This window comes from Pelophylax lessonae, assembly GCF_965119305.1.
Source record: "Pelophylax lessonae genome assembly, chromosome: 2".
Classification (NCBI taxonomy): domain Eukaryota; kingdom Metazoa; phylum Chordata; class Amphibia; order Anura; family Ranidae; genus Pelophylax; species Pelophylax lessonae.
The window spans coordinates 713,269,118-713,296,173 of record NC_138769.1 but is presented as its reverse complement, the minus strand read 5'-3'; the positions used below and the strand labels follow the sequence as shown (position 1 = coordinate 713,296,173).

Genomic DNA, 27,056 nt, shown 5'->3' with positions numbered 1-27,056 from the left:
TTGTGTGAGGTTTATTTATGTATTGATTATACTGCTACTTATCATGTGTGTCATTTTCTATAGATGCTTGTATTATGCCTGCTCCTGATGAAGTGACCAAGTCACGAAACGCGTTGAGCTCTACACAGGCTATTTTATCTACTACAAGTTATTATTATATTATGTTTCCAATACCTCTGTTTACAATTTCTTAACATTCTGTATATACCAGGAGAATATCGCATTACCATGTATTTCTGTCTTGTACCAATAAGCCCCCCTTTTGCTTTACTCATGTATACTCCATTACCATAGGTTATGTGGTTATATGAGCAATTTGGTTGTACCCCAATTTTGGTCCATAGACAGTTCAATAAAGAGACGTTTTTATTATTTTCCTTTTGATTCTTGTTATTACAATACTATGTTATATATTCATGGTTGGCCACACCTCATATAGGCTGGCTCGTTTGCCCCCCTTTTTTCGCTTTATGCAACAGGGATGGAGACTCCGTTGGTCAGGAGTCTCATATAAAGTCCCAATTTCCCCTTCCCTTTCGTATATGTGAGATAGTCTCAGCCCGGGCTTCGGTCACGCCACGCCCCAACAAGTTTCGTATGCCCCCCCGAGCTTATTAATAGAGAACCTCCATTTCCATAGTTTTACATCCTCTTGCATATACAGGGTGTCTAAATATGGTGGCTCAATAGGCCCCAGAGTTTGACCTCTCTATCCAGTGTAGTCAGTATATAACAAACCTGGCCAGACACCCCCTCTTTTTCACAGCACTACAAGTCTACATAAGGACACTTGTGATAAGGGCTGTGACTCATCTATGCCAGCAAACAGCACTGGAGTGGGACTATTTCCAGTAATAGAAAGGGATATTGCAAATTGAAAATGAAACATCATAGCACTGTATTACTGGACTATAAAGAGAAACAACATGAAAATACTGTTTTGAATAATGCTAACATCTGTATTCTTGTACCCCTCTAATTTTGCTAAAAACCATCCACTATGGTGTTTACTAGAGGATTTTACTTTTCCCCCTCGGTTGCTTTATTTGTTCTCTTGGGAATGCAGTTTCATAATCCTCCCTGAACTTCAAGTAAACAGCCTCAAACACATATGAATTATCTTCATGTTAACTGTCAACCTGACAGAAGATGGTTATTTTGTTTAGAAAATCTTGTAATCCAGGCATCCGCAGGCTAGATTGGTGACCTCCATATCCCCTACTACAGATGAGCTATACAGTATGGTCTCTGACCCACCACCAATAGCTCACTGGACAATCAAAGAGCCTCACTGGACTGATGAGGCCATGACTGTGTTTGTTCTTCTCATAAGTGTAGCACTCTCCTAGTTAGGCTGCTAGGCAAATTTCGTTTTTTGGCTTCTGCTGCAGTCATATGAACAGCAATTGTTTGGTCTGGTCTGTTCAGAGCTCCATCTTCAGCTGAGAGTTTGATTACTTCCCTCTGCCTCTGGAGAATGTTTCTAGAGCTTAGGTAGGGAGAATTCAAATTACCAGCCTGAATATTAGGCCAATTACCCCTAGCCAATCCCTGGGGAGTTGTGCCCAGATGGTGGCTGGGCTGCTGTTAAATAGTCTGAAGCCCTAAAGAGACTGTCTATTTTTCCTCCTAAGGAAATGGATCAGTGAACTGAGAGGAGGTGGTTGGTTGCCCCTGGTTCCCTTTGGACTGAATGCTAGGTTTCTTTGCAAGAGGGCGGACCTATGAACTGATCTTGTTCCAGGATTCAATGAGTGGAGTGCTGTACCTTAAAGCTACTTCAAGGTCTCCAGCCATGATCCTAACATGCAGTATCTGTGCTAAAACTATCTCATGATCCCCAGCTGTGAGTGGAAGACTGTGTTGTTGAAGACAGAGAGCGTTGTTCCCTGAAGAATTGTGCTCAAACATTTTGGAGTATTTCACATTACCCCTAAATCCCATTCTACAAGCAATAAAATAAATAGGATTGGAAGACAGATTAGAATTAGATATGTCTATGGGGCCAAACCGTGCACATGCGGATATTGAGTAAATAAGCCAGCACAAGGTACTGTGGTGGATATTGACAGTAAGGTCTCAGTATTTATAGAACTTTGAGGGAAATGGAGGAGAGGGTGGCCTACAAGAGCTTAGGGGTTGGAAGCAAAAGGGTAAGGGGACTTTGTTACAAAGTTTCCTTACCCTTTAAAGTGTATCTAACCCCAAAAGCTAACATGTAGTGTATTACAGTTTACCAATCCTTAGAGGTGGTGGCTGCATTAGTTTTCTTTTTTCAAGCATAGTTTAGCTTTATCTTCACCTGGTTATCCTGCAAGTAACACACTTTCTGTTGCTTTACATCAGGGGTCTCCAAACTTTCAAAACAAAGGGCCACCTTAGTGCCCCTCAAACTTTAGGGGGCTAATAGAGTAGAAAATTCCCTGGCATTGGTGGGAGTAAACAATGTCATAGGCTTGGTGGTCAGTGGGAGTAAACAAATTACATAATTGGTGTCAGAGGGAGAAATAGTGCCCCATCCATTGTGTCAAAGGGAGGAATAGTGCTCCATAATTGGTGTCAGTGGGAAAATGAATTCCCCATCTCTGATGTCAGTGGGAGGAATAGTGCCCCATCATTGGTATCAGTGGAGGAATAGTGTCCCATCATTGGTATCAGTGGAGGAATAGTGCTCCATCATTGGTATCAGTGGGAGGAATAGTACCTTATCATTTGTATCAGTGGGAGTAATAGTACCCCATCATTGGTATCAGCGGGAGGAATAGTGCCCCATCGTTGGTATCAATGGGAGGGAATAAGGTTCCATCATTGGCACCAGTGGGAGGAATAGTGCCCTATTGTTTGTATCAGAGGGAGGAATAGTACTCCATTGTTGGTAGCAATATTAGGAATAATGCCCCATCATTGGTATCAGTGGAAGGAATAGTGCCCCATCATTGGTATCAGTGGGAGGAATAGTGCTCCATAATTGGTATCAGTGGGAGGAATAATGCTCCATCATTGGCATCAGTGGAAGGAATAGTACCCCATCATTGGTATCAGAGGGAGTAATAGTGCCCCATCATTGGTATTAGTGGGAGGAATAGTGCTCCATCATTGGTATCAGTGGGAAGAATAGTGCCCCATCATTGGTATGAGTGGGAGGAATAGTGCTCCATCATTAGTATCAGTGGAAGGGATAGTACCCCATCATTGGTAGCAGTGGGAGTAATAGTGCCCCATCATTGGTATCAGCGGGATGAACAGTGCCCCATCGTTGGTATCAATGGGAGGTAATAGGGTTCCATCATTGACACCAGTGGGAGGAATAGTGCCCTATTGTTTGTATCAGAGGGAGGAATAGTACTCCATTGTTGGTATCAATAGGAGGAATAATGCCCCATCATTGGTATCGGTGGAAGGAATAGTGCCCCATCATTGGCATCAGTGGGAGGAGTAATGTTGTACCCCAAGGGCAGGATAAAGACATGCAAAGTGGGTCACACCTGGGATGCAGGCCATAGTTTGGAGACCCCTGCTTTATATTTATGCTATTTTCCCACCATATCTCTGGAAGAAGCCATGGCTATCACACGGCCTGGACATCAAACGTGTCTGAATTTGTTCATCTCCATTACACGGTGGACTAGTAGTTTACAATACAATTATTTACAATAAAGATAAAGATATTTGTGTTTTCTTTAAAGCTCACAAGACATGATAAGAGCACAATAACACACATACCATCCCTTGTTGACTACACAAGTCAATCTATAAGGTCAGTCATGGTTGGCACACTAGGATTTGGACAGCAAACCCCTTCCTTCCTTTCATCATCTTCGTTTCATAGGCGGTGGGGTCATTTGTAGTTTGGGATAATATTTGTGATTTCAGTTGAGTTTACAGGAAGTGACAAGGACACTACATTTCTGAAGATATAAACAGATATGTTTTGTACTTGCTAAAAATGTCCTTGGCCTGAAAACTATTGCAGCCACCACATCTATGGGCTGGCAAGCTACAATACTGTACATTTTTGTTCTTGTGTCTTGACATCGTATAACTAGGGTTTCACAATTTGATCTCATAACACAAAGCGGCATGTATCGCTGTTCGCAATGTACAAACATCCTCTGTATTACTCTCCTGTTCTTTGCACATAGCTTAGGAAGGAACGTTATGTATTTAAAAATGCTGAAATGGTAACTTATAGGAAACATTGCGATTTCATTTCCTGCTGCTTTATAGCTGTGATCAGTCACTTACAAGTACATACATGTTCATTTTCTTAAAATAAACAATATTTAGGAAGTAATGAACACAATCATGTCCTCTGCAGCGCACTACTCTGTAATTCTGTTCAGGAAGAGAAATGTGAATATCTGGTCGCTTAAAGAAGAACTCCAGACCATCTGTCTTTATATTAACTTCTTGCAATCAGAAAGGAATGTTGAGGATTGTATGCCAGTGGGGGCTAAATTACATTACATAGTGTTGTTATTCTAACATCTTTTCAGACTTTTGGAGCTGGAGAGAGTGGTGCTTAGGTATTCTACAAGGGAGGTAGAGAGCAGGGATGACCTAAGCCAGTGGTCTGTGCCTTTGGGTGGCCCTTGAGGCACTATTCCTCTCACTGACACCAATAATGGGGCACTATTTCTTCCAAGGACACCAACAATGGGGCACCGTTAATTCTATTGGCACCAAAGAAGGGACACTATTCCTCCTAGTAATACCAACAAAGAGGCACTATTCCTCCCACTGAGACTAACAATGGAGCACTATTCCTCCCACTGACACCAACGATGGGGCACTATTCCCCACACTGAGACCAACAATGGGGCACTATTCCTCCCACTAATACCAACAAAGAGGCACTATTCCTCCCATTAATACCAACAAAGGACCACTATTCCCCCCACTGACACCAAAGATGGGACACTATTCCTCCCACTGATACTAACAAGGGGGCACTATTTCTCCTACTGAAACCAATGATGGGGCACTATTCCTCCCACTGACACCAACAATGGAACACTATTCCTCCCACTAATACCAACAACGGGGGCACTATTCCTCCCACTGGAACCAATGCTGGGGCACTATTCCTCCCACTGGAACCAATGATGGGACACTATTCCTCCCACTGACACCAATGAGGGGGCACTATTCCTCCCACTGACACCAATGATGGAACACTATTCCTCCCACTAATACCAACAACGGGGCACTATTCCTCCCACTGGAACCAATGATGAGGAACTATTCCTCCCACTAATGCCAACAACGGGGCACTAATACTCTCACTGACACCAACAAAGGGGCACTATTCCTGTCACTTATACTAACAACAGGGCACTAGTCCTCCCACTGACTTCAACAAGGGGGCACTATTTATGCCAAAGAGACCAGTGATGGGGCACTATTCCTACCAGTGATACAAACAATGGAACACAAATCCTCCCACTGCTACCCATGATGGCCCTTTACTTCCTACTGATACCAACATTGGGGTACTATTCCTTCCATTAAACACCAATGATGGGACATTATTCCTCTTCCCATGAACCTCAGGTGCTAGGTCCTACTGATGCCAGGGCATTTTCAATTCCCATTCTTCACAACCCCCCCCCCCCCCCCCCCAGGTCTGAAGGACCGTAAAATAGACTTTTTTTTAGAAAGTTTAAGGAACCCTGATCTAAGCCATCTGATCGTGTATTAAGGTCCAATAGGAAGGCAAGAGACCCAGCATACCGCAAAACCTATCTAGGAAATAGATGTGTCACCCTCCCCCCCTGGCAGGGATGAGTGACTTAAAAGAGTGGCTTAAAGAGAATTACAAACACTAAAGCAGGTACAGTATATGGTTTATGCATTGGTCCCCAATGAGCTGGAGCAGTTATCTTTAGAACAGAGATCCCAACACAGACAGAGTTCAGTATGTTCGGTACTGAAAGTATTGGTGCCTGATAAGGAAAGTACTGTACATTGTTTTGGGGGTACTTGAGTTAATTTGGATAGGTTAAAACTGTTAAAGCTGTCCAAAAGCAAACATTTATTATATCACCAATTCTTAGATGTGATGTCTGCGTATGTTTTCTTTTTTAGGCATACTTTCTTCTATTTTGCCCTGCTAATCCAGCCAGTAAGTCTGCTTTTTATTTTCAAAAAGAACAAGCTCTCTTCCAGATGTATCAGTTTACTGAGTTGAGGCAAGCCATTTACATCTGACAGGGGTACTTACAATGATCATTTTTTTTTCTTTTTATTAATGAAAAACCTTTATCCCAAAAGCAAAAATAAATAAAAAAATGTTTGCCGTAACTGCTTATAAAGTTTGAGCTGGAGTCTGGCTTCAATTTGTCAATGTAACCCCCCCCCCCCTCCAGGACTTACAATGCTGCTGTCTGTTGTGCCCCCTGAGCTCATTTATCCAGAGTGGAGGCACTCTAATACCGGAGGTGTGTTACTGGCCAGATCAGCAGGTGAAAACAGAGGGGGAAAGGACTAAAAAAGAAAACTAAGGCAGCCAACACATGTAATGATTGGTAAGCTTCAATATGTTACATTTTTGGTTTTTGCTTTATTAATGCTTTAAGTGCAATTTTTATATCTCTTCTGGATTATTGTCAAAAGAGCACAGTGACCTATAGCAGCCAATCAGCAATCATTAGTGATCTGGCTTCATTAAACCAAAATCTAACTGGCAGCTGCTCCCTCTAATGTCTTGTTCAATTGGTTTATTGATTTGTGATCATAATAGAACGTTCAAAATACAAGCACAACAACCAAGGATTCCAGGAACAGTACATAGTACATTCAATACATCTGAGCGAAATACAGGAACCAGAAACTATAAGTAAAAAAGATGGATTGTGGCCACTAATCCAAGAGCCAAAAACAAACATTAGTGGGATATCATGGGTAAAACTCCCAAGGACAACATCATAAGACAGGCAAATGTGGTTAAACTCATGTAGGTACTGATAGAATTAAAGGGTGATTAAATGGGGAACCCGGGTTGCCTAAAGATTGACAGAGAGTGGGAGTAAGACAAAGGAAGGGAAGGGTGAGAGGTGGATGGGGAAGGGTCTACACCCGGGAGGGTCTGAGGGGTAACAGTGATAGGTAGGAGGCTCGGTGCTATTCCCTCTAATGTCTTATTGGAAATCCATCTAGTTCTTCACCAAGGAACCTTTATTGCCCAGAAAAGCCTTCTCATACTACATACATGTATAGGAACCATGCAGGATTCTTTATCTAGGCATGTGACAATCATAGAGAACAACAGGAAAATACACTGCCTGGCCAAAAAAAAAAAAAACGCCGCCACCTGGAATTAACTAAGCAACTAACTAAACTAAGCATGCAGTAACTCTCCTATTGGAGAGTTACTGCATGTGCCCAAAGATGAAGGTCAGCTGACTACTTGAATATACTGAATGACCAGATTATTCCATTAATGGATTTTTTGTTCCCTGATGGCACGGACATATTCCAAGATGACAATGCCAGGAGTCATCTGGCTCAAATAATGAAAGAGCGGTTCAGGAAGCATGAGACATAACTTTCACACATGGATTGGCCACCACAGAGTCCAGAACCTAACCCCATTGAGAACCTTTGGGATGTGCTGGAGAAGGCTTTGCGCAGTGGCCCGACTCTCCCATCATCAATACAAGATCTTGGTGAAAAATGAATGTAACACTGGATGGAAATGAATCTTTCGACATTGCAGAAGCTTATCGAAACAATGCCACCGTGAATGCGTGTTGTAATCAAAGCCAACAAAATATTAGTGTGTGACCTTTTTTTTTTGGTGGTGACTTTTTTTTTTGACCAGAAAGTGTATTTAAGCGCAAAAACCATGGGAGGTGTATCTAATGGCACTTTTCCACTGCAAGTACGAGCTCGGCTCTACTCGGCCCTGCTTGGTCCTGTTTGGCCCAGTTTGCTTTTCCACTGCTGGTACCGCATGGTAAGGTGTTGGAACGGTTCGGTACAGTACGGTATGGTCTGCTTTTCCACTAAAGTAGTACTAAAGTTAAGTGGGTGGGATAACAACGATTCTCTGACCAATCAGTGGCTAGTAGTGACTGCATGCAAAGGACTGTGGGATATGGTACCGGGTATGGTACCTCTTGGAACCACAATCGAGGTGGTACTGTTTTTGAGAGCCGTACCGTTCGGTTCCATGCAGTGGAAAAGCGCCGCCGTACCGTACTGAACCGTTCCTACACCATACCATGCAGTACCAGCAGTGGAAAAGCACAAAAGCGAGCCGAACCGTTCGGTTCCATGCAGTGGAAAAGCGCCATTAGGCACGCATCATAGGGCACCTGGCCCTTTAGTAGCAATAAATTATCCAATGACTAGACAGATACCCAACTCTTTTCTTGGGGGGAGATTTCCCAAATGTAAGAAGCCATCACAAACTGGACTAAGGTTCTAACCCTTCCTAACTCCAAAAACAAAAAAGTTTTTTGGCAGGAATATCACTTTGAATAAAAATGTTTAAGTTATAAAAATGTATTAAAATAATTTAATGTATTAAAAAAAATAATTAGAAACAAATTGATTTTGGCAAACAGATGCAGCAATACCATTGTAGTTGGGATTAGTATGTAGTATAGAGCATAATTTGAAATCTTACATTTCATAATTATAGCAATAAAGTTTTAATAACCAGCATATATAACATACACAACAACATTACAACAAACCAAATCTGAAACATCTCAAACAAAAAGGACTATGAAGACCATAACAAAAACCAGAGTTGGTGGGCAAAAACGGTATACCCAACCAACAGCAGAACCATTTTATGTGATTACAACATCCCAAAAACTATTGACAACTAATTCATATTAAAAGCACTAGTTGGCAAGGAAATGTTAGCACAACAATATGGCTAGAATAAGGTAAATACATTTAATAATTGCACAATTAAACATTAGCTGCTTTCTCAGGTAATATCTGAAAATCAGTGACCCGTGATAGCTTTGGGAATGTTGCACTCTAACACAATGGGGCTTTGTCTTTTAAATATTTTTTAATATTTCTTCGATGATATACTTGTTTTTTTCTAGTTTTTACAACAATGTGGTGTCTGCTCTTCGAATGGCTCAAAGTCACATAAAGTAGGTTCTGCTCTTGATTGGTAATCCAATTCTCATACAAGAAAATAACCTTTGTCACCAAAGGTACCAACGGCAATTTACTAATTTGTGGACAAAATACCAACTACATTTCAATCCTGGATTGTATACAGAAATGGCAATATAGACATTACCCAATCAGATATTCAGTCCACTGAGTTAAGTTGTGTGGCTCCAGGAGATTTTAGCAGTGAGCATTTCCACCATGATTTTGTTTTTCCGCCTTTAGTTGAGTGCATTAGCAGAGTACTTATCCCTTAAGCCCCGTACACACGATAAGAAATTCGGAAGGGAAATTTTGTCCTACGACCGATCTGCCGATTTTCGGATTGTTAGTATGGTGCTTTTCGACAGCTTTTCGGCTGACAAAATCCTGATGTGCAGGCATTAAAATTTTTGTCCTCTGTCAACACATGTCCGATTTTCGTCTCATTAGTACAGATTTCGACGGGGAAAAATCTTATGAGCAAGACTAGGCATGCTCAGAGATGAAAGAACACATAGAAAGCAATCCAACACATGCCATCACTTCTGAAGTATAACTCTGTCGTACGGGAAAATTCGTGTGCAGTCTAGAGCACATTCCAACCAACGGACACGCACTCTGGACAAAAGACGGACGACCGGTCGGTGGAAATTCATAGCGTGTGTACGGGGCTTTACCCTTGGATATCACATATAGCCATGTAGTTAAAGCCTAACTACAGTCAAAAAAATTTGGGTGGGGGGAAGGGAGTGGGGGCAGTAAACACTTATGTCAAATCTTATTACTGCCCATGATCCTGCTAGGGAGATCTCACACTTCTTGTGTGTAGTAGAGATGAGAACATTTTGGCAAAGTTTGATGGTTCTAAAAATTTGCAAACCTCTAAAATTTGAAATTTCTGAACCCAAAGTCCCAGTGAAGTCAATAGAAATCCCAACAAGGCTCCAAAACGGGTGCATTATAGATTGGAAAATGTTGTAAAATTTTCCAGAATGGTTTGGGAAATGCCTGCCAGCCCTGTCTGACAAGGTGATAGGGCCAAAAAAACAGTATAAGCAATTTCCTTTCAAAATTTTAACGGGGATACTAAGAAAGAAAGGTGAAACCTGCTGGCACTAGCAGTCAAGCTAGAGGGCTAGTCAGAATAAGAAGCAAGGGAAATCCTCCCTACTTGGGACAGTCCACAAATAAAGCCTAATAAAAGTTATATCTCTTCCTCACTCTTTATAGTTCTGTTTAAACCCTATGGGGACCCACTAGGTAGGCCATAATATTCTAGTTTGGATTTTTTAATAGCTGCAGCAGAAACTCAAAGCTGGGAACCTCAAAGTTGTTAACAAGCATCTTGTGGCTAGAGCTCCAAAGACATTATAGTATTAACGGTGTCACAAAAAAACAAAAAAACAAAAAATCACTTTGGATTGTCACTTGTCCAAACCTAGCTTTCCTCCTTGTCATGTTCCAGATGCTGATTTTAAAAATTTCATTTACACATGACTGATAAATGTCAGACCTATAACTTTTCACTTACCGTTTTCTGTGTGCTCATGTTCGGTGTCTGTGAGGGTCAAGTTGGAGTTGGCTCTGCTAGATAGACAAGAGCTTCGGCCAGACTTGGTGTTCCGTGCCCACAGTCTCACTGGGTGCTCCGGAGATAATACTCCATCTGCTTCATTGTCTGCATCGTTTTCACCAGACATTGAATAACAATGTGGCAAGCTAATATCAGTCCGGTACAGTGTCCCGTGTGGAGGAGTAACTTCACCAAGACCCAGTTCATGTAATGTGAAGCTGCCACCTATAACACAGCAAAAATTATAGTTTTATCAAAACAATTGTAAAATGTATTGAATATGCACCAACAATGAAAAATTATATAGCTGCACTATAGTGAATAAACAGGCTGTACTATCAGTAATACTACTGGTCTTTAAAGAGGTTGTAAACCCATATATTTTTTTTTTTTGTAACCTGAAAGAGAAACACATAATGAGCTAGTATGCACCGCATACTAGCTCATTATGAAATACTTACCTTAGAACGAGCCCCCGCCGTGCCGCCCGCTTACCTGTATGACGGGCGACATGTCCAGTCACCCGTCTTCCGGGATCGCGGCATCTGGCCATCTGATTGGCCAGAGCCGTGGTGACGTCACTCCCGCGCACGTGCACGGGAGCCGATGGTCATGGCACGGGACTCTGAAGGAACGGCACCAGCGGCCGTTCCTTCAGAGCGCATGCGCCAGTGACGTCGCTGGCTGCATGTAAGGTAAATATCTCCTAAACGGTGCATGTTTAGGAGATATTTACAGTACCTATAGGTAAGCCTTATCATAGGCTTACCTATAGGTAAAAGTTGCAGAGGAGGGTTTACTTCCTCTTTAATAAATGGATGTTTAAACAAAAGCATCTCACAGTACATTTCTATGGGAAACAAATTTAGAAGAGCCAAGGCCAAACCAGGGTGGCTAAACCGTATAGTAAAAAAACGTATTAGGGGAAAAAAAAAGGCCTTTAAGAGATATAAATGAGAGGGGACTTTATCGGCTTTCCACCAATACAAGGAATCGAATAAGAATTGTAAATACGAAATCAAGAAGGCTAAAATCGACTTCGAGAGACATATAGCAGAGGAAAGTAAAAGGAACCCTAAGAAATTCTTTAAATATATCAATAGCAAAAAAACGAGGTCAGAGCATGTTGCACACATAATTAATGATGAGAGGATGGTTACAGAGGACACAGAGAAGGCAACCATGCTTAATGCTTTCTTCTCCTCAGTCTTTACACAGGAAAAGGAGGGGTATACTGACCATGAGTGTTTGGTTAGCAGTACTTCACAGGACATGCCACTATGTCTAACAGAGGGTGAAATCATGGAAAGGCTTGATAACATTAACACAAATAAATCACCAGGCCGGATGGCGTACACCCGAGAGTACTCAAAGAACTCAGTAAAGTTATATCTAGACCACTGTTCCTGATCTTAACAGATAATATTTTGACAGGAACTGTGCCAGGTGACTGGAGGAAAGCTAACGTGATACCAATATTCAAAAAAGAGGAAAGGCATATCCCAGGCAATTATAGGCCAGTCAACCTAACGTCAATTGTATGTAAACTATTGGAAGGGATGATAAGGGACTATATCCAAGAATTTGCTAAAGTCAACAGTATCATCAGCAGTAATCAGCATGGGTTTACAAAAGGACGTTCTTGTCAGACCAATCTCTTAACATTCTACGAGGAGGGGAACTGTGAACTAGATAGGGGGAGACCTGTGGATGTTGTGTATCTGGATTTTGCAAAGGCATTGGATACAATCCCACACAAACTATTAATTTACAAAATAAGGTCTGCAGGCTTAGATCACAAGGTTTGCTCTTGGATGCAAAACTGGTTAAATGGGCGTGTCCAAAGGGTGGTAATAAATAATGCATACTCAGACTGGTCTGGAGTGATAAGTGGGGTGCCCCAAGGCTCAGTCCTGGGACCAATTTTGTTCAATTTATTCATAAATAGCATTGAGGACGGGATCACTAGCTCAATCTCAGTTTTTGCAGATGACACAAAATTAAGCAGGGCAATAACTTCACATCATGATGCAGAAATCTTACAGAATGACCTGAATAAAATCGCAGAGTGGGCAACTACATAGCAAATGAGGTTTAATGTGGAGAAGTGTAGGGTTCTGCACTTGGGGACTAAAAACATAAACCCAAATTATGCGTTGGGGGGGACCTCTGGGGGAATCAAGAACGGAGAAAGATCTGGGTGTCTTAGTTGAAGATAGACTAAGCAATAGCATGCAATGTCAAGCTGCAGCTGCCAAAGCCGGCAGAATATTGGCATGCATAAGGAAGGGGATATATTCCAGCGATAAATCTACTGTATAATCCTACCACTTTATAAAACTCTGGACCGGTCACACCTGGAGTATCCTGTCCAGTTCTGGTCGCCAATCCTCAGAAAGGATGTGCAGGAACTGAAAAGAGTCCAAAGAAAGGCAACTAAGCTAATTAGGGGTTTAGGGGACCTAAATTATGAGGAGCGATTACAAGCACTTGATTTATTCTCCCTAGAGAAGAGACGCCTGAGAGGGGACATGATAGTGATTTACAAATACCTCAACAGTGATCTCAGCATAGAAAAAAACTATTCAGTCGCAAGGAGTGCAAGAGGACACGAGGCCACACAATGCAATTAGAGGAGAAGCAATTTAACCTCAGGTTACGCAAGGGGTTTTTTACAGTAAGGGCAATAAGATTATGGAACTCGCTTCCACAAATGGTAGTAATTGCGGGGACTATGGCTACTTTAAAAGACTCTTGGACATACATATCCAAGATCAAAACATTCAGGGGTATGGAAAATGAATACGTCCACACGCACCTACACAGGTTGAACTGGATGAACTATTGTCTTTATTCAACCTCAACTACTATGTAACTATGTAAGTATGTAACTATGGATGTTACATTCTTGGTAATGGTATTGGTTTTCTGTTAAATAGATAGACTGAATTCTCACTTATGTCACTAGTTTCTAGTGCATGGATAGACTGTATTCTCAGTGAAGTTACTAGTCTTTGGTGAATTGATAAGCTGCATTACTAGGGATGTCACTTGTCCTTGTGAATCAATCGGTTGCATACTCATTGATGTCACTGGTCACTATTGAATCAATAGGCTGCATTTTCAGGAATGTCATTGGTCTGTGATGAATGGATAGGCTGCATTCTCAGTGATGTCACTGGTCTCTAGTGAATAGACAGGCTGCATTCTCAGTGATTTCCGTGGTCTGTTGTGAATGAATAAGCTGCAGTCATAGTGATGTCATTGGTCTCTAGTTGTCAGGGCTGGGCTTGCAAAAGCACTCTTCTCTGTGCTCAGGCTGCTCAGCTGTCTGTTATTTGCCAGCACTCATTGTTTCCTCAGTGCATGGGTGTCCGCAAGGGGGGGCAAGGGGAGAAAGCGCCCCCCCCCCACCGGAATCTCAACTTCCCCTCTAAAGTGGTTGTTAAGCCACTTTATACCATCCTGTGTGCCAGTGCCCCTGTGTCTGTATATGTATTTAAAAAAAAAAATAAGCCGTTCTTTACCAGTTTTCAGAGTGTCGATCCCCACTCACGTGACCAGCCGGCTCTCTCCTCTCCCAGTCTGACAGCTGCCTGCCATGGGCGGGGCCAAGGATTCCTCACTGACGTCAGTCGGAAGGGGAGGAGAAGAGGCAGAGAAGAGGAGAGAGGCGGCTAGTCACGTGAGCTGCGATCTGCGCTCTGAAAACTGGTAAAGAATGGCTTATTTTTATAAAACACAGACACAGGGGCACACAGGATTATTAAATAGACTGTAGACAGGATATTAAACTTTAAATGATACTACAGTAACAGGAGGGGAGGATGTGGGCACTGTGTTCCCTCATTGAAACTGGCACGTGGTGTATTGAGCCTTTCCCTATTCTCCGTAGGATCAACCTAGTGGTTTACGCATTAGACCTTCATTCTAACATGTGTATTTTGAATGTATTTCTTGTTTCCTTATTAAAACTTTTGGTGTTCAACTGCTTTACCATCTCTGTACCATGTCCTTACCTGGTTCAGGTTAAGAACCATGGAAATTATGAGATTGAATCAATCATTGACTCCCGTATGTTCCTTGGGCACATACATTACCTTGTCCATTGGAGAGGGTACGGTCCGGAGGAACGCTTGGACGTACATGATCTTGTCATCCTCTGTGCTTTCCATAGACATTTTCCCCTCAAACCTAGTGCCCCTCCAAGGGGGAGGGGTCATTGAGGAGGGGGTACTATCAGGGCTGCGCTCACAGCAGCTCTCTTCTCTGTGCTCAGGCTGCTCAGCTGTCAGTTAATTGTCAGCACTCAATGTTTCCTCAGTGGCTCACCTAGTTATCATTATCTGCTTGTCAGTACCTGCCTACATCCAGCACCTTCTGACTATTTAGGCTGCCTTGTTCATGTCTTTCCTGCCTTTGCCTTGTTAAGATATCTCTGCTATGTTCTTGTTAAAGACTTTTCCTGGCTGACGTCCCTTCTGGTTCCTGATCCTGACCTTCTGCTCCCGATTACACTGATTTCTGGCTCCCTGATCACTGGCCCATCTGATTACCTCTTTTAGCTTCTGAACCATGGCTTATGTTTTTGACTACGTTTCTGATCTGTACTATTTTTACTATTACATTAAAGGTGTGATTTTTACTGCATTTTCTGTGTCAGTCTGATTCCTGACACTAGTGAATTGATAGGCTACATTCCTGCTGATTTCTATGGTTTGGACATTCTCATTGATATCTGTGATCATCTTCCACAGACTTGTAAAACTTGTGTATATATAATCTCGAGAGGAAATAAGGTGTAATAGGGCAGATATCAATGTGTAGCCCCTAATTTAATGTAGCTTGATTTAGTCACTAGCACATGCATTACGATGCAGTTGCTTGGGTTGTAAAGGTATAAAATGTGCCAACCCCATTTGAGGTTTAAAAGAAGAAGGTTTTGAAGCCAGAAGATCAGATAAATCATAAAAGTTTCTCAGCATGGCAAAGTTGGAACATCTAACTGGTTCAATCACATCTTGCACTTCACACCTTTTTTAATTAAGCCGCTCAGGTTGTGTTTCCTGACAAGCATGACAGGCAGAGAAACTTAGGCTTTCACACCTCCTAACTTCAGCAGCCAAGCCTCATACTACAAAGCTGCCAGCGATAATTGCACCCAGACAAAAAGCTCCTTGCTTTGACAAAACGCTGCACTGCTCAGCTTCAAATGTTCGCCGAAAGTTTTAAAGATTAATCAACTTGATTTACAGAGAAGTGGTCATTTGCGCTGTTTCTTTCAATGGTGGGTCTTACGTTTTCTTTCTTTCTCTTTTTTTTTTTGTTTGGCAGGGGTGCCAGAGATGAATGTGGTGATGGATTTCAAAATAAATTCAACAGCATTTTTCCTAGGACGTTCACACTAATAGGCTTTTCATTTTTGGGGTGTTAAAGCGGAGAGTTCAAAGTCGTTTCTCTTAGTGCTTGCTTCTCAGCCAAAACAAAACGGGGATTATTCGCAGAGTCTGGCACGTTGGTGTGGTGGCTACGTCAGGTGTGAGGAACACAGATTCTTCCAGGCCACAAGAGCTGGGCTTCAATCCAAACTGCTTAGGGAATGGAGGGCAGGGAGCGTGCACATCATTTTTGATTTTTCAGACATTTTCGAGGATTCCTCTATGACTTGAATGGGTGCAAACTTCATGATGTTTACCAAATGGGGAAGAACTAACTCTTAAAGGATAACTAAACCCAAGAACAAAAATGCAATATGGTGTAACTTAGAGACTTTAGATGTGGTAGCTTCATCAGTTTTCTTTTTTTTTTTTAATTTATGAACATTTTTTGAAAATACAGAAAATACCTGTGGATCTTGCCATTGTCAGAAATGCCATGACCTGTGAGCTCTCCCCAAGAATAACTTACTTTCTAGCTATCTTCTGCAAACTACTAATTGCCCTCGTGTTATGGCCCCATGTAATGAAGATCAAGAGATTTGGACATGTTTGGAATCCATTTTAGCAGAGCAGCCTAGGATGACAACCAACCTTGATTCCCACTATAGATACAGTGGAGGAGTGACATAGCCACCCAGAGACAGTAGTGTGTTTCTTGCAGGATTTCATGTGTGGAACATTCGGTACCAAAAGTAGATCCAGTGTTGTTACTGGCTCAGTGTCAGAACAGGTCACGCACACCCCTACCCTTTTCTGCAATACAAGTCTCTGTGAGGACATAGGGGGTGGGGCTGCTACTCCGCTCTGCCAGTACTGAGCACTGCAATGTAAGAAGCAGCCTTTTCACAGACAGAAAGATATATTTTTTAAGAAATTTACTAAATCATGCAACTAAAATAACTGGGGGAAGGAATAGGACTATAAAGGGATAAGGTGTGAAACTTCAGTTTGGTTTTACCCCTCAACCTACACCTAACACTAACCCTAAACATCTTATTCTAGCACAGTCAAAAATACTCTAACTACCATACAAGTATAGCACCCTCCTAGGTAGATTTCTAGGATGATAGGTAAATTTAGTTCTTTCTGGCTCATCTGTAATCATGGGAGCAGCTATTGACTTCTCTGGGCTGATTTAGATCTCACAGGCTGCGGGTTTGATTGCTTCGTCCACTTTCAAGGAGTTGACAATAAAGCCCCGTACACACGCTACGAATTTCCACCGACCGGTCGTCCGTCTTTTGTCCAGAGTACGTGTCCGTTGGTTGGAATGTGATCTAGACTGCACACAAATTTTCCCGTACGACAGAATTCTATTTCAGAAGTGATGTCATGTGTTGGATTGCTTTCTATGTGTTCTTTCATCTCTAAGCATGCCTAGTCTTGCTCATAAGATTTTTCCTCGTCTAAATCTGTACTAATGAGACGAAAATCGGACGTGTGTTGCTTGCACATCAGGATTTTGTCAGCCGAAAAGTCGGAGTCGGCTGTCGAATGCACCATACTAACAACACGAAAATCGGCAGATCGGTCGTCGGACGAAATTTCCCTTCCGAATTTCTTATCGTGTGTACAGGGCTTAACTTTGAGTCTGTCGTTGCTCAAACCTGCTAGTCTGCCCATGCTTTTCAGTTGTCTGTACAACTGACTGCTGTAAAGACAAATAGGTTTCCAAAGGTGGGCTCTGAGGACCAAATAAAGTCAAGCTTCTTTTGGCCTGCAATCTACTTGGTAAGACAATCTTTCTGATGTAGCACCCTCCTAGGTAGGTGCTAGGAAAAAGCATTTGGTGGCTCTTTTCTGCTTATCAGGAGAACCTGATCTGTTAGTTTAGCCTGTCACATGTTTCCAGGCGTGATTTATTGGGTCTAAGGGAGTCTCCCCACCATGTCCAATAAGGGAGCTTGTTGGACGGTGGAGGAAACCTAACCAGTAACACACCAGGGTTTATGGCTGTCCCAGTGGGTGCGCATTGCTGCAATGCATCCTGGGATTGGCAATAAATCCTGAGGGAGCCTGTGACCTTTGGTGGGAGCAAAGTCCCAGGAGGAGGTGGACAGCTGTCTCTCCTCCTGTAGGTGTAAGGAAGGTGGTCCAGGCGGTCAGCCTGTTGAACCAAGTGTGGAGCTGGGCTGCAGAGGATCCAGAGAGCTGACCAGTGGATCTGTTGGTAGAGACTTTAGGAAAAACATTATTGTGAGTACCAAGGGGTCTGGCTAAGGGTCTGCCTAAGAGAGGGGGCCACTCCAGAGAAGTCAGGGGATCAAGGAGCCAGCTCACACAGGAGTGTATCAGTAAAGGGGGTGCCGTGTAGTTAACCCTGAAGATAAGGAATAAAGGGGGTGCCAGGAAGGGCCCTGAAGTTGTTCAGCAGTACAGTTTACCTCAGGATTCTCAGTTATTCAATTCACAGAAAAGGGCAAAGTGAAGTAATGGCCTAGTCATAACTAGCGCCATTCAGCATTATTCAGCGTTATTCAGCGTTATTCAGTGTTATTCAGCATTATTCAGCATTATTCAGTGTTATTCAGTGTTATTCAGTGTTATTCAGCGTTATTCAGTGTTATTCAGCGTTATTCAGCATTATTCAGCGTTACTCAGCGCTAATCAGCATCTTTCCAGTCATCCCAGCCAATTGTGCATAGTGTATAAAGTTGGAGTATCCCACTCATTCCCTTCTCCCATCCAAGTTCCAAATAAAAAACCCAAAACCCAAAGATACTGGACTGTTTCCTGACTGAGCTAAAACACTTGGAAAAATGTCAGACTGTCATATTGTTGCTAATGGTAACCCAGGGGAACCCGTAATCATCAGTCCCATGGGATTAGTGCTACACTATTTTGATATGAGCGAGGTTTCTTTGCTGATCAACAGTGGCAGGACCAATGTAGAAGTTCAGACAAGGGGCTAAATACAAAGCTAAATAAACAGGAGCTCTCTAAGGATTTCTATTTATTTTCTTTAACCACTTGCCGACCGCTCACATTGAGCGTACTGCGGCAAAGTGGTTCGTTATCGTCCAGCGACGTAGTACTACGTCGCTGGACTCCTCCCCCTGTAGGCGGCGCTCCCGCTGTTTTCAGTCACAACGGGAGTCGGGGCCGCTGCTCTTCCCCGATCGTCGGGGAATCTAGTTTGGAGATCCGCCCGCCTGTGTAAACAAAGCGGGCGGATCTCCGAAGTGACAGGCAGGGTCAGATTGCAGGGTTCAGCATAGCTGAACATGCGATCTGTCCCTGTGTCACTCAGTCACCTCCCCCCCCACACGTCAGTAAGCACCAGGCATACATTAACCCCTCCCTCTAAAATAAAATTAACCCCTTCCCTGCCAGTGTCATTTTTACAGTAACAGTGCATATATATATAGCACTGATTACTGCAGTAATGTCACTGGTACCCCCAAAAGTGTCAAAAATGTCAGTCAAGGGTCCCATCTGTCCACCGCAATGTCGCAGTCCCGAAAAAAAAATCGCTGATCGCCGCCATTACTCGTTGAAAAAAAAACCACCAAAAATGACAAAAATCTTTCCCTTAGTTAGTAAACGCAATAACTTTTGCGCAAACCAATCAAAATACGCTTATTGTGTTTTTTTTTTACCAAACATAGGTGGCAGAAAACAAATTGGCCAAAAATTTAAAAAATTTAGATTTTTACATTTTTTTGGGGGGGGAATTTCATATAAAAAAAATGTTAAAAATATTGTTATTTTTTCAAAATAAACGCTCTTTTTTTGTTTATAGCGCAAAACGTAAAAATCGCACAGGTGATCAAATACCACCAAAAGAAAGTTCTGTTTGTGGGAAAAAAAGGACGTAAATTTTTTTTGGGTACAGCGTTGCACGACCGCGCAATTGTCAGTTAAAGTCGCACAGCGCTGAATCGCAAAAAGTGGCCTGGACGTAAGACAGCAAAATCCTCCGGTGGTAAAGTGGTTAATTTCTGAGCTTTACAAGGCCTTGCCAAACAGCACAGCCAGGCTGGTGACCTGACCTCTCTTTGCTAGAGTTAGGTAATATCATTTGGTCAGCTCCCTGCCCCAAGGATGTGATTTGCCAGTGCAGAATACTCCCCTGCTTGCTCTGCTCTCTCCTCCTGCCAGCATGTTTCTTGTTAACATGTGCCCATAGCATGCCCCTATCTGCTGTACAGGGGATTACAGAAGGCTAATACCATATTTATTAAAAAAACACACAGCATTAATTGATAATCCGATAGCCATTTCTCCCCTATTCTGTAGTAATTTCATTTCAGCTACAAGGTCACAGGTTCTCTTTACAGCTCTTCAGCTGCAGCAGAAGAAGCGATCCATCAGGACAGGAGTTAAAACATTGCCCTGTCTCTGTCAAAACACATCTCTCTGTTCTCAGGGTAAGTGATCTCCGCCAGAGCCGCGGCTCATAAATTATGAAGAGACACCGCTGCTACAATTAAGTCAAATCAAATGTATTTGCAATAGGCAGCATGACATACATTGATTTCCATATCTCATGCGCCATGTCGCTTTTTAAAGTGGAATAATTCCAGCATGTCAATAAGAGAAAGATAGAAAATATTGAATAGTCTTAAAAGGCCTCCCCAGCTGAACAGCTAGATATGCAGCGGACAGAAAATACACAGAGTCTGCTTTGTCAAGTAATGTAGTAACGTAGACACACATTTCATGCACACTCTCCTGATGAGATACACTATATTGTCAAAAGTATTGGGACACCTGCCTTTACAGCAGGGGTCTCAAGCTGTTGTGGAACTACAATTCCCATGAAGCATTGCAAGGTTGACAGACCTTGACTCCCATAGGCAGAGGCATGATGGGACTTTTAGTTTCGCAACAGCTAGAGGGCCACCAGTTTGAGACCCCTGCTTTACACTCACATAAACTTTAATGGCATCCCAGTTTTAGTCCGTAGGGTTCAATATTGAGTTGGCCCACCCTTTGCAGCTATAACAGCTTCAACTCTTCTGGGAAGGCTGTCCACAAGGTTTAGGAATGTGTCTATGGGAATGTTTAATCATTTTTCCAAAAGCGCATTTGTGAAGTCAGGCACTGATGTTGGGTGAGAAGGCCTGGCTCGCAGTCTCTGCTCTAATTTATCCCAAAGGTGTTCTATTGGGATGAGGTTAGAGCTGCACGATTATGGCCAAAATGAGAATCACGATTTTTTAGCTTGGAATAAAGATCACGATTCTCTCACGATTCTCTGTGTAACAAAAAAAAATTGGGATAACTTTACTGTTACGTTTTTTTTTTTTTATTCATTAAAGTTTATTAATTGCGTTTGAAAGACTGTTGCGCAAATACAGTGTGACATAAAATATTACAACAATCGCCATTTTATTCTGTAGGGTCCCTGCTAAAAAAATATATAAAATGTTTGGGGGTTTCATGTACTTTTCTAGCAAAAAAAAATGATTTTAACTTGCAAGCAACAAGTGTCAGAGAAAGGTCCAGTCTTTAAGAGGTTAAACTTCCTTTCTCCCTGGCAGAGGGAAGGAAAAGATACAATGTAATCATTTTGTTTATATTTACTGGGAGCCTTAATGCTGATAGGCGTTTGCAGGAGGAAAGATACAATGTAATCATTTTGTTTATAGTTACTGGGAGTTTTCCACAGCTGTTTTCTCTGCTCCCTCAGCTATGCAAAGAATCGAGAATATGTCAGGTTTAGATCGTCAGGGGGGGTGAATCGAGATCGCGATTTTCATACGATTAATCGTGCAGCTCTAGATGAGGTCAGGACTCTGTGCAGGCCAGTCACGTTCCTCCACCCCAAACCCGCTCATTCAGCCACTGTGTGTGCTGTTCCTTCCCCCTGTCCTCTCTCACCTACAAGAGTGTAAGGGTTAGGTCTCCATTGTGACCACATAGCAGAGCGATTTACCTTTACCCGTCACTGCTCAAGGACAAATTATGGGCACTTTGGGTCCAACAGGACTTAAAGTGTTATCAAAGCCTCAAGGTTTTATTACCCCAATGCATTCTAACTACTCTGCTGCAGTATCACACCCCCCCCCCCCAGCTCTTCCTTATTCCTATTCGATTCAATCCAGTAACATGCATGAGAGCAGCGGCTCTTGTTGCTGCCTCCCTCCTCATTGGGCAGGTGGAAAGCAGCAGGAACCATTGGCTTTCAATGCTGTCAATCAAATGCTATGATGAGGGAGTGAGTCGAGGCAGAGTTGCCCTGTCTGTGTCAACAGACGCAGACAGGGCAGCTCAGGAGCGAGCCTGCACCACTTTCCATGGGGGAACCTGCCAAAGAGGAGGGGCCTGGAGCGCCAGTGGGGGACACCAGAAAAGGTGGATTGAGGCTGCTCTGTGTAAATCTATTGCCCAGAGTAGGTAAGTATATGATGTTTGTTATTTAAAAAAAAACAAAAAAAAACAAAAACAAAGTTTTAATGTTAATTTAAGCGCCAATTTCGGAAGCACCAGATTATTAGACCTTAACAAGAAGCCCTTCCCTAATAAAGTTGAGATATGGACTGGAGAAGTCAAGATGGGCAGCCAAGGTTGGTTCTGGGGGTAACAAGAGCCAAGTGTTTAGGCCAAAGAGTTGAACAGGGACAGACATTAACAAAGTCAAGGTCAGGGCAGGAGGCATGCTAACGAAGTCAGGTCATGCAGAAGGTCAAATCCAGAGAACCCAGCAGTTCAGGGATAACAGGCAAGGCAAGTAGCAGGGATTAGAACTAGGCTGAATTTAGGGGTAAAAACTATCTAGCAGACGAGTACAGGGACTAAAAATAGGACCACTTCAAGGACAGGGTGACAAGAGTAAAGACTGAGACAAAGATAAAGGATGAAAGAGCTGAACACTAATATGGCAACTGGAGAATGTATAGTAATGTCCTTTCCAAGGAGCACAGACCAATCAAGAGGCATGGCCTTCACCAAACATCCAGGTGCACACCCCACCTACACAGGTAGGACAGGTACACTTGTGCCAGAACACAGGAAAGAGGCATGAAGTGCAGTGAGGTAGGCATGACACAGGCAGGCAGCAGGGCCCTAAGAGGACATTAGGAACAGCAGCAAATGCAACAGACAGACACCGCGAACAGAGCATGTTCCTAAAGGATGGATGCTAGTTTCCAGGGTCACACTGTATACCAAGCATGCAATTTGCCCAGAGTCTCAGTCTGCTCAGGATACAGTCCCAGTGTAGCTTCTTCAGCATACTGTCACGTCAGACCTTAAAGCGGAGTTCCGGCCGCAAAATCGTTACATTAGATTTTGTGCCATCCGCTTCCTTATTGTCACCTGAAAAAGAATTGGATACTCCCGATTTTATTTTTTTTTTACTTACCTTGTTTCAGAAGAAAATATACTCACCTTTCCTTCCACTTCCTCCCTCTGTGGCCGTGGCCTGCGCTATCACTTCCTGTCCTGCAATGCGTCCTGGGAGCTCTTACTCATCACTCCCAGGAGGCAATGGGCAGTGATGTAGGCAGCCGGGCTCCTCTCACAGCTTGCACAATGAGCTAGAACCAGGAAGCAGGGCATACATTTGCACACTGTGGCTTCGGGGTGACCAGGACAAAGATGCGGCGCTCAGCAAACTTTTTATAAAGTAAGATTTTATGATTGCCAATCAATTATTAAACCGGATTAGCGGATGTATGAAGGGCAGTGGATCACTGTTTGGGAAGTTTTTATAAAAAAAAAAACAATTCTGTGGCTGGAACTCCGCTTTAATTCCCCATTCCAAATATCTTGAGTGAGAGGAAACTATCTTGCTCTACCATATGCCTGAGGCATTCATAGTTACATAATTTGTTTGAAAAAAGACACAAGTCCATCCACTTCAACCAGTTATCAGTAATGTTCCATTCTCACCCATCAAACCATTTCCTTCTATAAAAGCAGTGGACTGCGTAACACTGGGTTTAATTGGCCACAACACCCACATTTTTTAGTAAGAATAATCATATATTTAAACAACAATGTAAATAAAAATCATGTAACAAAAGTGTATACTGAAATTATCCACAAAATACTGTATAAAGTAATCAGGAAAGGCTTCTTTGGTCCCAATATATTTTGAATAAACTGTACCTAAACCTCTACCGTCTACCTGATGGGACTTTTCATAGTAAAACACTTCAAGTCCCCCCGAGAACTGATAACCATAAACCATTAATCATTTTGGAAGTGTCAAAGTCCCTTTAACGGCCAGGCTGCTGTGACAACTAACTTGCCAAAAATAAGCACAACATAGAGGTGTGTGGACAACTTTTTAGCTCCATAGAACTTTTGGAATGGCCATTCCTTATCTTATGTTTTAAAGCAACCCTTACAGCTCCTAACTAGGAGGCCTTCCCTTCTTATTGCGTTACTTCTTAACCTTGTCCTAGGTCCAATTTCTTTCTTCAGCTATATGGTCCCTCTCGCTAGCTCTACATTCTTTGAAGTTAAAGTTCTATTGTCCCTCCACTTGCGTTGCTCTTGTTGGAGGTCAGGAACATGGTTGGGATGACATGAAAGGAACAGGATTGGTTTCTAATAAAATTTTTATTAAATCTGTTTCATCCTCTCCTGGACCAAACATGATAACTTTTACAGTGTACAAATAAGAACAAATTTAACAAAAAAGAAGGGGCACCAATCACAAGGGTTCAATACCTCCATACCAAAATGTACTTACAAATAATGCAGAAAGCCTTGTAGCCCCAGGGATGTTTTAGGAGGTCAATGTACAAGGCTACCATAGATATATAAAAAATAGAAACTTTATTGTAGACAATGGTTAAAACCACATTAAAATGATTATAAAGTCTTGTGTTAAAAAAAAAATAAAAAAATAACAAACATATTATACTTACCAGTTGTAACGCTCCTGCGTTTTTGTTATAGGCTGGATTTACAGCTGCAAAATCTCCACTCAGTAGTCATGTAGAGATGTGTTGAATACCAGATCCAACTCTCCAGGACTCATCACCGTGGGCCTGTCAGCTTCAACATACAGATATATACACACTCAATGAGATGTTCCTGGAGTGATAGGATGTATATGATAGTATGAAGGTGATGTGCTGAAGGGACAGGTGTGAACAGTGACAAGGATGGTAAGCACTTGATAGGTTTGTACAGGAGAGTTCAAGATGGTATTTAGGAATGCAGATAGGTTAGTATCGATTATGCTAACAGGTGGTGAGGACAGCAGATGACAAATACAGGATAGACTAACCCAGTGCAAGGATAGATAGTAGTAGACAGGAGAGCTAGCAATCTATGCAGCAGTGCAGATGATAGATGGTAGTAGACAGGAGAGCTAGCAATCTATGCAGCAGAGCAGATGATAGATGGTAGTAGTCTCAAGAGCTAGCAATCTATGTAACAGTGCAGATGATAGGATAGTATGGATAGGTAGTAACAGTCCTTAATGCAATAGTAGTAGTGTAAGTTATGGAGGTTTCCCCTGCGGGGTACTTATCACTATAGTATAGTAGTAGAAGGGTCCGGTGATGAGGAAGTGATCCAGTAGCGAGATACAGGGATCAGTAGCGAGGTTCGGGTCTGAGGAAGTGATCCTGGTAGCGAGATACAGGGATCTGTAGCGAGGTTCCACAGCGAGACACGCTTGTGAGCATAGATGCAAGGCAGGGTGAACGAACATGTGAGTGAGAACGCCGGCGGTTGAAATAGCCGCTCTGCGGTGCTCAGTGATGACAAGGTGTATGCGCACCTACCAGAAGAGAATGGTGGGACGCATACACGGAATGGAAAGTGGAATAAGGGTACCAGAGGTACCAGAACATTACAGTACCCCCCCTTAAGGCCGGCTCCGGAAGGCCTCTAGAACTGGTTTTTCCGGGTATTTCGAGTGAAAATTGCGAATCAGTCTAGGGGCATGTATATCAGAGGTATCCAGCCAGGTGTCGTCTTGGGGCCCATAGTTCTTCCATCGTACTAGATATTGGAGTCTTCTTCTGTGGATACGAGAATCCAGAATCTCCTTTATCTCATATTCTTCTCCGCCTTCAACTTGTACAGGAGGTGGAGGTGGGATGGTAGGCCTTATTCCTTGGTTAGGAACATGTGGCTTCAATAGCGACACATGGAAGATGGGATGGATCTTGAGATCTGCTGGTAAGGTGAGCTGTACTGCAGCTTTTCCAATTAGTTTCCTGATTGGGAAGGGTCCCAAGAATAAAGGCCCAAGCTTTTTGCTAGGGATCTTTAATCTTAATTTTTTTGTTGATAGCCAAACGAGGTCCCCAATAACATACTGAGGAGAAGGTCTTCTACGAAGGTCGTAGTACCTTTTTTGTTGACTATGAGCGTGTGATATGGTAGTATTGAGTAAACCCAAAGAGTCTTTTATTTGGGTAAGGTAATCCGAGGCTACTGGGTTACTCGATGGCAGGATGCGTGGTGGAAGAAGAGTGGGATGAAACCCATAGTTCAAGTAGAACGGACTTTGCTTCGTAGTACTGTGGGTTGCGTTGTTTTAAGCAAATTCCGCTAGAGGAAGGAGATCCACCCAATCATCCTGCAGGTATGATGTGTAGCAGCGTAGATATTGCTCAATGCACTGGTTAAGTCTTTCAGTCTGTCCGTTGGTCTGAGGATGGTAGGGAGAAGTGAGCTTTCGCTCAATGCGTAAAATTTGACAAAGTGCTTGCCAAAATTTAGAGATAAATTGTGAACCACGGTCGGACAAAAGAGTCTTTGGAATTCCATGCAACTTGAACACATGTTTCATCAGTAGTTCCGCTGTTTGTTTGGATGAAGGTAGTCTACGGATAGCGATGAAATGTGCCATCTTTGTCAAGTGGTCCACTGACACTAGGATGGTATTAAATCCTTTGGAAGGTGGTAGTTCTACTATGAAATCTAAGGACACAACTTCCCATGGAACCTGGGGTATTGGTAGACTACAAAGTAGTCCAGATGGTTTTGTAGTGTCAATTGTGGAC

At 42.7% G+C, this 27,056-nt stretch overlaps 1 protein-coding gene across 5 annotated transcripts in view; it reads right to left on the bottom strand.

Annotated features, from left to right (window-relative positions):
- The window catches only part of TENM4 (teneurin transmembrane protein 4), a 1,723,986-nt gene that overhangs the window by 952,290 nt on the left and 744,640 nt on the right, over window positions 1–27,056 (bottom strand). For all 5 annotated transcript variants that reach the window (XM_082246029.1, XM_082246030.1, XM_082246031.1 and 2 more), the window contains one exon: window positions 10,655–10,921. In XM_082246029.1, coding sequence (XP_082102155.1) covers window positions 10,655–10,921 — 267 coding nt within the window. The remainder of the gene's footprint in view (window positions 1–10,654; window positions 10,922–27,056) is intronic.